Source organism: Callospermophilus lateralis, chromosome 10 (genome assembly GCF_048772815.1).
Source record: "Callospermophilus lateralis isolate mCalLat2 chromosome 10, mCalLat2.hap1, whole genome shotgun sequence".
Lineage (NCBI taxonomy): Eukaryota > Metazoa > Chordata > Mammalia > Rodentia > Sciuridae > Callospermophilus > Callospermophilus lateralis.
The window spans coordinates 3,480,626-3,492,903 of NC_135314.1; the positions used below are offsets into that span (position 1 = coordinate 3,480,626).

Genomic DNA, 12,278 nt, shown 5'->3' on the forward strand with positions numbered 1-12,278 from the left:
TCGCTAAATTGCTGTGGCTGGCTTTGAACCTCAGCCTCCAGAGCCACAGGATTATAGGCATGAACCCCCGCCCCCAGCTCATCGTTTCTTCTCAAGCAAGATCGGAGGAAAGAACCTCTTGTCTCTTTGCTCTGCTCTTCTTGCCCCCTGCCCCCACTAGGATCTTCTGGGAGACGCATCTCCCTCGGTCCACCAAAATGGGCAGCAGGGGCAGGGCAGAGCGACTGCTGAAGGTGGCACAACCCTGGGTCTCTGCAGGTTCACCTGAGGGTGCTTCCAACCCTTGAGCCTTAGCAGTCACGGAGGCAATGAGAGAGACGAGGAGGGGCCATCCATCCCAACTCCCAGCTGGTTTGGCGGAAAGACCACAGAGGAGGCTCATGGGCACATCCCCCCAAACCAAAGGCAGCAGCCGGGCTCTTGCTGCCCCAGTTCTGAACCTGGGGGAGGTCCCCACAGTGCCTAGCCTTCACATACCCCATATGGAGGCACTGTCCCCGCCCGCTTCCAGCAGAGACGCGTTCTGTAGGGCACAGAGGAACGCCACAGACACCTCCCTGACATCCAGGTCCACGGCCACCAGCAAATCAAACTCCACCACCACGCTGCCGTTGGTGACGCTCGTGACGTCCACTCGGATCCCGCCGGAGTCCATGTGCTGACGCAGGGTGGCTGGCAAGGGGTCCCTCACCTTGAGATTCAAAAGCCATGTGAGAAAAGTGGCCTGCTGAGGACATGGGTCACTGGTCCTAAGGGCAGCTCCTCCTGGGGTCCTGCCTGGTTGCACGGCCAGCTCACAGCAAAACTGTCAAGGCCACAGGTTGGTTCTGCGCTCCTTTCCTGTCTGCAAGTCCCCAAGCCAGCCCGAACACCTGGGAGAGTCTGTGATCCTGAGAAGGGTCCTGCTACTCCCCCAGACCCGGCGGACAGGTCAAGCACGGAGCAGGAACACAGGAGAGGACCCTGCCTGTAACATGGGGGCTCAAGGTGACACAGAAACCTACAACTCAGCTCAGAGACACAGAGAGCAGGAGCCTGAGAGGTCATAGGAGCCACCAACCCTCTGCTCCTGACACTGTGGGATGCCTCCCCTTCCTTCTCCCTCCGTGTGAGCCCACAGCTTATCATTTCCTATCATTCTTCCCTGAGCGGGCGCATCTCCAACATTCCCAGTAGGACCCACAGTTTCCGCCTCTGAAAAGCTGCCTTTAGGTGAAATTACATGTCACACTCTGTGTTATCCCATTCCAGCTCACCATGGTCAAAATGCCCAGAGAGACACAGCCTCCCAATATGCTTTAGTAGTTCATGGAGTGTCAGCCTCTGGAAAAGCACCCCAGGGACCGTCCTCGGAGAACCATGAGGTGCAGGAGCCCAAGACACCAGCTCATGGCTTCACTTCCCCACCTCCAAGCCACCCAAGATGCAAATTCACTGTCACCTGTCAGAGGCCAACTCCCCCAGAAAGCCCGTCCCCACATCTGCCTGGTGACCTGAATAGCTGCTGTCACTATCGTACGGATGTAACAGTTGGATTCTTCTGACCCCTGGCTTCTGTGGGGAGGTCTGCCTAGTCCTGAGTCATTGTGACCAGGCCAAGTGGATCTCAGGCCCTCCCAGGAGAGGATGATGAGTCGGGTGCCTCTTTAACCCATGATCTCCATGTTCTGCATACATCTTGTCATACAATTATTTGCTATCCTGAGATTCCAGATTTTAAAAAAAAAAAAAAAAACAATTATCCTCAAACACAGGCAAAGAAGGAAATAGTTTAAGGGGAAAAGATTAACCAAGAAACCTAGGGTGGAGATGTGGCTGCCTGTCCCTCCTTGGGCCACCAGGCCACCTGGAAGGGTCAGTGTATATAACTACCCCTGTACCTAGAGGAGGTGACGCTCACCATGGAGCCACCACAGGAGCTGGAATCCCAGAATAGCAGAGGCAGGACCCCAGGTCCCCACAGCTCCACAGGGCCAGCTCCCAGAGCCAGCGGCACTCATTACCAGCTGGGGTGCTGAGGGGTTGAACCAAATCACCTGTCATACCCACCACTGGGTGGCACTGCCAACCCCTCTCTACTCCCATCCAATTGCCACTAGAGGGAGGAGACGGGTGGAGAGGGTGAGCGCCTGCACCATCCCTTCAAACCTATGTAACCCTAACCAAAACTATGGAGATCTCTCCCCTTGCTAAGTGGGAACAATATGCCTTTAAAAAAGAACACTCTAGGGGTGGCAGGGATGAAGCACAAGAAAGAGTAGGAGAAATAATTTTTGTAAGTGCAGGTGACCTAGCGCCATAGCAGCATTAGTCATAACAGGCAAGACGTGGAAGCCAGCCAAGGTCTACCACGTGGTGTCTGCACAAACAGGATGTGGTCCTTCCATGCAATGGGACAATATAGCCACAGAAAGGAGTTCCAAGAATGAACCTTGGAGACGTGGCGCTGAGGGAAAGGAGCAGACACAGACGCCACAGGTTGTGAGCTTCCATTCCAAGACAGTCCAGAACAGGCAGTCCAGAGACCGAAAGCCCAGGAGTGGTGTCCAGAGGCAGGGGGAGGCAGAGGGGAGTGACTCACAGTGGTAGAGCGTTTCTCTTAAGGATGTTGAAATGATGTGGAATCAGATAGTTAAGGTGTGCACTTTAAAATGTGAATTTTAAGTATGTGAAATAGATCTCAGTTTTTAAAGTTTTTTGTTTGTGTGGCTGTTTTTAAGCAGGGGAGGGCCTTTCTGCTCCACGGGGTCCCACAATGAATAGCAAACCGTGTGAAGCCAGGGTGTGCAGGGGACACAGTGTGTCTCCCTTCTCCAGATGGTGTGCTGGTCTGGTGGACACCAGGGCCATGCCAAAGCTTATAGTCCCAGCCACCTTCATATAAAAGGTCCCCTGCAAGTCTGATTCCTGGTTGGATGAGGCTGGAGCGCCCTTGGCCTCCCAAAAGGACAGAAGGGCCTGCCGCCCACTCACCCTTCGGAAGAAGAGCTCCAGGAAGCGCTGGTGCTCCGTGCTGCTTGAATTGCACAAGGATTCTGAAAACCTGACGTTTGCTAGTCTGACTTTGCCACTGAGTTTCTGGGCGGCTGCAGGATGGAGAAAAGACATATTTGGAACAGCAATGCTGCAGGTCACAGACTGTCATTTACATCTCGTGGCCATATTTCCATGTTGGCCAGAACACCAAGCCAAGGCCAAGCTGTGCTCCACAAAGAAAGAACCAGCCCGACAACACAGACACAGCCCACGGGGCTCCAGAGTACGTGGACAAGGGGAGAGCCTCCAGGGGCTGCAGGACCAGCTCAGCCCTGCCACTCTTCCTGCACAGCTGTCTCCCTCAGGGCTGTCACCTGCAAGCCAGGACAGCTTTGAGAGCAAAGGGAGACTCCAGCAAATAATTAGGCCAGGGCTGCTCTGTAGACTGGTGTCCCAGGAAACCAGGACACAGGGCTCTGCTAGGCCTCTGATGAGAGCCTGCACCATGGCAGGGAGCCGAGGTCTGGATTAGTCAGTGTCCCCTCCCCTCACAGCCCCTTGGCTCCAGGGTGTGTGGCAGTCCCACTGTGGTGCCATCTGAATCTCTGCCCTCTATGGGCCTTCTAGGAGTACACCGGACATGACTGTGCCCAGGAGCACTGTCCAGAGGCATCCTGACTTTCAGCACTCAGAAGCATCCCTCCTTGTTCAGGCCATCACCAAATACTTGTGAAGCCCTGGCTACACACCAGGTGAATGGGCAGAGAGAGAGAAGGACAAACTTCTCCTCTGGGGGGCTTAAAGGGTGTCCCCTGAGAGCTTCCCGGTCTTTCTACACACCACAAAGCGGTTCAGCTGCACATTCCTGGATGAACCCCAAGCCCCATGTCCTGGGGCCATTGCTGTCACTGCATCTGAAGGCCATGAATCCAGAGCTGTGACAGGTGGCATATGCAAGCTGATCTGAAAGCCATCAGACGCAGGACAGGGACACAGGTAAAAACGGATGTAGACCCAGCCTCAGGCACGGGGTCGCATGCCCATGTACATTTTGTCCCTCCAGAGGAAGAGAGAACCTTACGGACCCAGCTTCAGCTCTCAGACTCAGAGGACACCCTGCCTGGCCATCCAACCAACACTGACCTCCCTCTTCTGCTGGCCATGAACTCCCACAATGAGCACCATTGCAAACCACGCTGCTCTCTCACTTTCCAGTCCAAGGCTGATAAGCGTTTTGAATTAGACCCAAAAAAGTGCTAAGCTGTTCTAATTGCACCACAGTAGGTCATCTCTAGCACCCCCAAAGATGGGACCCTCCACCCTGGAGACCCCGCATCAATGCTTGGGAAGCTCCCTGAGACGTGAGGACTACCTGCAGTTTCACACAGGTGAGTCACATGCTCAGAAAATATCCAGGTGACAGGCTAATGAGGAACAGAGAAGGTCATCTGACTGTGTGCTTATGGATAGGGACCTGCTCCCGCATGTTGGAGTCCATGCTGGGCACCACTCAGTTCTATCCCCATCCCTCCGCCTGTGGCACTGGGCTCTGGGGACCACTGGTAGGTGACTGGCACCTCTCCGAAAGCCAAGCGCACAGAGTTGAGGGAGGGGACAGACCAGCACCACGAGCACTTCCCTGCTATGTACCAGAGGGCACAGATGGGCAGCACTGGGCACGTTCTGCAGAGCCACCTCCCTGCCACGGTCAGGCCAACTGCCTGAGGCACCACCTCCTGTCCTGCTGACTGAGTGGAGTGAGAGGGACGTGGAAACCCAACGGCCCACTGGTCCACCGGGCTCTCGCCAGCCTTGGGCTCCTGCCATCGCTTCACCCTTTTCTGACCCTCCCTTTAAGAACAAATGGCAAGGGCTGGGCCCACTCCCCTGACGATGACGTGCCCTGGTGAAAACACCTGGCGACAGGTGATCTGAAGCCCTTACCTGTCCTCACTTTCAGGTGTGCTCTGGCACCTTCTTCCCCACACACTTTGGCCACAATCTCCACCAGGTGCAGGATGCCAGGCTCCAGCCCCGACACAGTCATGCTTGTGCCTCGGGTCTCCAGGCCCGCGGCAGGGCTCCGTGGGGAGGCCAGAGAGAGCCGGAAGGTGGGGTGCAAGGTAAGGTTCGCCACCCATGCCAGGTGGAAGCTGGTGCTGGTCACATTGGAGACCGTGACCCTCTCGATAGGGACAGGGGCTGGGAAGTGGAATATAAAGGCCAAAGCGGAATCAGTCCAGGCATTCTTAGAGAGGAGGACCTCCCGACGCCGAGAACCAAGTCCCGTCTCCAGCCTCGTTCGGTCCGTCTCTGAATATCTGTGGAGCACCTGCTGTATGCCAGGGGCTTCTCCTCTTCTCCATGCTTGACGCTTGTCCCCTGAGAGCCAGCAGGGGGAGTGCTGGCCGTCCCAGCACCACCCCAGCACCCCTGGGGCGTCCTCGCAGGGCCTCCTAGCCTGGCTCTCTAGAACTGCACCCCTGCCCCCCGGGATGATAGGAAACAGGTCCTGGCTTCGCTCTGTTCTAGAGCCAGGTTCAGCCACAGCCCTTGGTCTGTAACTGCCCCAAATGAGGCCTCTTCAGTAGGTGCTGGACAGCTCCTCAGCAAGGCTGCCCACACCTGACCCCAGGTGGACATCCCTGGAGGCATTGCTGACCTTGAGAGCTGCTCCAACAGGGAGCCTGTGGCTCCTGATGGGACAATCCTGGCCCACGTGAGCTTGAGAGTGAGCTCCACCAGGAGCTCAGGTGGCGGAGCAAAGGAAACACCTGGCAGAGCTCACACTCAGCAGTTAGTCCAGGTTGCTGGGGTCCAGGGCTGAACCAGCTCTGCACTCCCACAATGCAGATGCCAGTGTAGCCTCTGGGGGGCTGTCACCACCCAGGCCTATTCTCTGCAGGGAGCAACTTCTCTTCCGGGCTGTCCCCTGGGCTTTGTGATGACTAAACCCTCTACTCACAGTGTGGCTCTGTTGGGGGGTGGGGTGGTGTAGCACAGCTGGTAGGTGGTACAGGCAGCTGGGAGTATGGGAGAGCTGGGACACAACATGGCCAGGTGAGGAAGAGCTGGGGGTGCAGAACTGCTAGGAGGCTCCACAGGACTGGGGCACATACAGTGTGGGGTGAAGGAAAGCTGGGGTGCAGAGTGTGTGTGCTGTAACACACTGAGGGCTCTAGCAGCCGGGGAGCAGAACACTGGGGATGGTGGTACTGCTGGCACCCAACACTCGGGGTCGCTGCAGCAACTGGAGGGCGACACACGCCGCAGAGGCTCTTGCCCCAGCTGACTTCTGCCCCAGCTGCTGCACACAGGGGCCCTCAGGCAGAGGAGAGGAGAGGGGAAGGCTGGAGATGGGGGGCGTCTCTCTTCCTAACTAGACCAGAAACTACCATTGAGGTCCCACTGCTCTGGGCCTGGGTCTCCTCCTGCGCAAGATGAGAGAGAGGGCCCTGCATTTTTAGCAGACTTGGGACACCAGGCTCTGGCTTGGTCACCTGAACACACATGGGCTGCCAAGTTCCCCCTGGGGTCTCCAGCCTCAGACAACTCACCACAGGCAGGGGGCTCCAGGGGGGCAGGAATGGGGGTCGACGCCAGGTCTAGCCAGGGAGAAGGCCCAGGGTCCTTGTCCTGCAGTCTTGTGGCGTTCAGAGCTGTCTTTTGAGTGGGGTGCTCCGCAGGCACAGGCCAGAAGAGTGGATCCATGGTGGGGCTCCCCCGTAACTGTCCAGGAGGGTCCAGTGGGCTGTCCATATCCCCATGAGGGGAGACATGGGTTGGCCCAGGACCCCTGAAGGAAGAGGTGCTGGCCACCGCGCTGGTGCTCCCTTGGCTGGTCCCCAGGCCCAGGGCCATACTGGGCGCCTCCTTCTCCACGCCTTGCCCTGTGCTATTCCTGTTGTTCCCGACTGTGCCACTGCCCCCTCTCCTGGGTGGGGGTCCTGGGGTCTGGGCCTGGCTTGCTGCCAGGATGTCCCATGGATGCCTGGGTCTGAGGGACAGGGTGGTTGTCCCTGTGCCGAGGGCTGAGGCTGTCACCCCTGTTGCTGCAGATAGTTCACCTCCTGTGGGGCTCACCACATCACCTGCAAGACACATCCGCCATCTGACACCAGGAACATCTGAGCAAAGCCCCCCCAGTTTCCCCCACAACCCGAGTCCTCCCTGCGGGAAGACACAGCCATCCAACAGGACTGCCCTGCCTCCCCAGGGACCCCAAAGGGACACAGGCTGACTCTATGGCGTTTAATGGGCCGTGTCAGCAAGATGGGGCTTTCTGTCTGCAAAAAGGAAGCTGAGACCCCCAAAAGCAGACAGAAACCCACCTGGGGGCTGCAGACCCCGGGCCAGAGGCAGGGCCTAGTGCTCACAGGCCTCAGATGGACCCCCAGGGCTCTGACCCCCAGGGGAACGGGACAGTTTGCCCAGTTTGTACTCAGAGTGGGACTTGGTGCTAGTTGCTCTCGACTCTAATGTCCACATTAGATAAGTAAGAGAAGTGGGAGACAAGCAGTGGACACCTCAGAAGGCAGGATGGACACTGAATGTCCCAGGAGAGCTCCCCCTGGCTAGACCTGGCGTCGACCCCCATTCCTGCCCCCCTGGAGCTCCTGCCTGTGGTGAGTTGTCTGAGGCTGGAGACCCCAGGGGGAACTTGGCAGCCCATGTGTGTTCAGGTGACCAAGCCAGAGCCTGGTGTCCCAAGCCTGCTAAAAATGCAGGGTCTTTCCTACTCCTCCTTCCTGCCACACAGGCCTCAGCATGGATGTCAGGCGTGGCTGGGCCCTCCACTGCCCACACCCTCGTCCAGGGCAGACGTGGCAAATCACCACAGCATCTAGAGTCTGCAGGTGGCTCCCCCTGCTCCCTGAGCAGCACTCTGGTGGCCCCTGCACTAGGACTTGGGGCCGAGAGGTGGAGGAGCAGGGCTCAGAGGCCCCCAGGCCTTCGTCCAGCTCACCTGGGCTTCTACTCCCTCTCCAGTCTGAGGCCTCCCGGGAGAGAATCCGCCTTCCCAGGGGCTCATGGTGATGGTGGGTTCCTGTACCCCTTCATTTAAAAAAATCTATTAAATTAAATTTCACAACTACACTGGCATAAAAGTGGGCAGAACCCAGGCTGGATTGGTTATTGCGTAGATTTACCATCATGTTATTTTCTTTCTTCTGGTTTTAAAAGAAAATGAAAACATTTCCATGGACACTTGCATTAGCTTGCCCTCCCCGCCCAGGTCCCAGAGCGGGGCTGGGGACACGCACCCTCACAGGCCCGGCCAGCCCGGGAGGGGTTGGCGTCCCTGGTTGTGCGGCACTGACAGGCGTAGGAGCCCTCGAGGTTGATGCAGTCGGCGGCCGGGGAGCAGTCGTGCTCCGAGCTGTCTGCACACTCGTCCCAGTCTGCCGGGGACAGGAAAGACAGAGCCAGTGGGAAGAGGGCCAGAGGGGCCCAGAAAACAGGAGGACACGGGCCAGACACTTCCGGACTGTTCTCCCGGGGGACAGGCAGAGTCTGCCAAACATCACAGAGTCCAGCATGGATGTCAGGCGTGGCGGGCCCCTTCCAGCAAGAGCCCCTCCTGGAAGCCTGACCTCCAAGCTGACGAGCAGACCGACAGATGGACGCCTTGCTGGCCTTCACCTGGGAATGGTGGCTCTTTCAGGTAGGCGTGAAGGCATTGCTCTTAGATATCCCTTTGGGATCACCATTCCTTCCTCTTTCTCCCACCTCCTCCTTTCCACCCCGGGGGCTGCCACCCCATCTTCCACTGCTCTAGTCAAGAATGTGCTGGTCCCATGCTCTTTAACACAAGCCTAGACGGGCACGAAGGAGATCTTAAGGAGCAAACCCTCACCTGGATTTCTGGCCAGGAAGAGCCGGGGTCAAGGGTAGTTTCCCCATGACCCTACAAGTCTGTGCTTCAGTCCAGAAGCCTCTCTGTGGGTCACTGCCCACAGGGAAACCTCTGGGCTGAGAGGTCAGCTGGGGATGGGGCCTGCTGGCCAGGGAGGGCTCTGAGAGGCGCCACCTCTACTAGAAGGGCAGCCAGACCAGGAAGTATGCGGTTCCCCGGGGTGGAGGTGGGCTGAGCAGAGGCCAGGGAGGGCCAGGCTGCCCCGTGTCTGTGCATGCTTATCGAGCTGCAGGTGGAGTTTCCCAGGAATGCAGTGACCCAGCCCAACCTGCCAGAGCTCCGACTTGGCAGGGGCTGAAGCCAAGAAAAGGCACTGTTTGGTCCTGGCAGCTGTGCGGCTGGGGAAGCCCAGCTGCGGTGTCTCAGGTCTGCCTCATGCTGCCTTCACAGAGGTCAGCCAGGTGGTTACCTGCTGCCACAGCTACAGACCACTTACATGTGGCCTTCTGGGTGACTTTGCCATCACGGCACTGCCAGAGCCACATGCCTATCTGAAGTGCTACTGTCCTGAGCCACCAGGCTGGGGTCGGAGCCAGGCTGGATGGGAGCAGGCCGTGGAGGGGAGCGGAGGCCCAGTCCAGACAGACCACCAAGCACCTGGCATCTATGTTTAGTGTGCAGGGACTCACCTAGCACGGCTGCCCGCTGCTGGCGGCTCACAGGAAGCCCAACGCGTGGGCAGTGCTACTCAGTCTCGTACAGAAGCCAGGGCCAGCCGGCTCCTGGCACAGAGGAGAAGGCAGGTGTGCTGCAGAAGGAGCTGTGGGGGCTCTGCACCCGTGGGCTGGGCAGGTGAGGATGGGCAGGAGCCCGAGCAGGGGCAGCACTCTGCTCCCCTCCGTCGCCTGCCCAGGACATGGCAGACTCAGGACGGACAGGCTAAGGGCAAAGAAGAGGTCCTGACATCCAATGGCCCCACGTAGGCTCCTGTCAGCCTTCAGTGTCAGGATTGGGACACGCTGACCCACGGGCAGCAAGTGCTCCAAAATGACCTGGAACGTTCCGGCCACTCCACCAGGATTACTTCCTGAGGAACCTGAGCAGACACCGTTCCTTCCTCCCAGGAGTGCCAGGTCTTGTCACAGAAGGCACGGTCTGTGCCCCTCCTGGCCTGAGGTGGGGCTCTCTCAGGGTGGGGAGACCGACCCCCACAGTGGTCTCCAGCCTCCCCGGGGGAGGAGACTGTATCCTGTAGTTGTTCTGCTGCTCCAGTGTCCAGGGAAGCCACTGGTTCCTGAGTCAGAAGACTCTGTCCAAGGCAGGGCCACCTCCCCTGACAAAAGACAGCCCAAGGCCTCGTCATCCGCAGACCAAAGAGACAACTGAGGGGGACACCCCACAGTGACCCCTCAGCAGGAAATGCTGGCTCAGCAGCCTGCTGTCATGGGCACTTAGCAACGTCCAGGGGCTTCCGGAACTTCTAGGGAACAGCTGGGGGGCACTTCAACTGACTTAGGGGATATCAGAAACACAAGGCCCGTCCGTCTTCTTCCCACCTGTGTCCTGTGGTCACCATAGCAACAATCACCAATCGGGCAGCTCCAGTTCATCTCCCCGTTCTGGAGGCCAGAAGCCTGCAATCCAGGCGTCAGCAAGGGCCAAGCTGACTCTGGGCTTTGGGGGACCCTCCTGCTGCCTGGCACAGCTTCTCCTGGCTCCAGGAGTCCCCCTCACCCGGGGGCGTCCCTCCAGCCTTCGTCCTCCCATGCCCCCCTCCCGGCCTGCGTGGGTTCCTGCTTTCTGTCTCTTTTGAGGACACTTGTTCTTGAATTTAGGGCCCACCCTAAATCTAACCTCAGGATGATCTTATTCTGAGCTCCTGTCCTTAATGCCGTCTTTAAACAATTATTCCAAACAAGGTCACATTCTGAAGTTCCAATAGCCATGACTCCTAGGGTCATGGTTCAGACCACTGTGTCCCTCACACCCAAGGTCCATTTGACCAAGATCTGGAGTAGCCTGGCCCTGGTGCCTAAGTCAGGGGAGGCAGGGCTGGATCAGCTGAAGATTTGTTCTCAGGGAGGGGCAGGGCATGCACTGAGGACCCTGCTACGGGACTCCTGCTCCTGCTGACCCTCAGCCCCACAGCCCAGCCAGGCAGGACCCTGCAGCACATCCATCTCTGAGGGCACCAAGTGAACCGAGTGACCCCCAGACTAAGCACAGGACACCAGGAGTGGCTTCAAGTACATGTGCCATGCCCCCCTGCACTCCTGGGCAGGGGAAAGTTGGGGCGGCCAGCACACCACTGAGCTCAAGGGGGTAATGTTGCTCCTCCTAGGCCCAGCGCCACCGGGGGATACCATTCCATGGTTGGCGTCCAGCTGAGGCCCAGGGTGCAGAGACTGTGTCCCACTGTGGGGTCAAAGCCAGGCCCTGCTGGGAAACAGCAAAGCTGGCCTCACAGTCGACGCCCTGTCTCTGCCCTGTCTCTCTCTGTGTCTCTGACTCTGTGTCTGCCTCCACTTCCAGTCTCTATGTCACTGGCTCCATGTCTATGTCTTTGTCTCTCCCTGTCTCTGTCTCTACCACTATCTTTGTCTCTCTCTCTCTGTGAGGCTCTATGTCTCTGTCTGTCTTCATCTCTCTTTATGACACTTTTTATGTGTGTCTGTCTCTCTTGCTTCAAGGCAACATCAGTAAAATGAAATGGCATGTGGGCTAATCAAATAGGCCCACGGGTAAACTTCCACAGACACCTGCAGCACGGGCCCTGACCAGACACAGGGAATGCCCATTCCCTGCCCCCAGGTGGACCCCTGGCCCCATTTTCCTCAATATTCGGGGCCTGCAATTAACAAGAGGCACCATCCAGAGGGAATAAGCCCTGTCTCAGAGTGCCTTCCCTGGGCACCTCCTCCTACCTGGAGCCATGAGGAGTGGGGTGCAGAGTGGGGGGCCTGGCCCCGGCCCCTGGTTCTTATGGAGAAAAACAGATAAAAAATTGCTTTCCTTTACTTTATTTCCTTTTGGTTAAAGAAAGATTGACTCAAAATAAAGTCTCCTAGACCACAACCACACTAGAGGGACATCCTGGCGGCACAGTCCCGTGCGTACCTTGCACAGCCGTCCCCTGCTGGTCGATCTGGAACACTGTGCTTGAAGGCAGAAGCTGGAGCAGGGGAGCCAGAGTGGAGACACCCACTGGAAACTCGGGGTCTTGCACTGTGAGCCTCAGCTTCACCACCACGCTCCCCACCTGGAGAGACGCCATCTGCATCCTCAGCTTCCCACGTCGGTAAAGGTCACAAACTGCTGGTGGGAAGGAGTTCTCGACCTAGCCAAGAACAGGTGACAGGGCTCAGACATGGCAGCAGAGACACCTCTCAAATCGTGTTTTTCCCTGAGTCAGTCGAGCCTGACCTGGTCTTATTGGAGAACCCAG

At 57.8% G+C, this 12,278-nt stretch overlaps 1 protein-coding gene across 1 annotated transcript in view; it reads right to left on the minus strand.

Annotated features, from left to right (window-relative positions):
• Umodl1 (uromodulin like 1) overlaps window positions 1–12,278 on the minus strand; it is a 51,617-nt gene that overhangs the window by 14,448 nt on the left and 24,891 nt on the right. Inside the window, exons 9-14 of the mRNA XM_076868590.2 lie at window positions 11,951–12,170; window positions 8,241–8,378; window positions 6,534–7,067; window positions 4,921–5,178; window positions 2,974–3,086; window positions 478–691 (exon numbers count right to left, since the gene is read on the minus strand). Of these exons, the coding sequence (XP_076724705.2) occupies window positions 478–691; window positions 2,974–3,086; window positions 4,921–5,178; window positions 6,534–7,067; window positions 8,241–8,378; window positions 11,951–12,170 (1,477 nt within the window). The remainder of the gene's footprint in view (window positions 1–477; window positions 692–2,973; window positions 3,087–4,920; window positions 5,179–6,533; window positions 7,068–8,240; window positions 8,379–11,950; window positions 12,171–12,278) is intronic.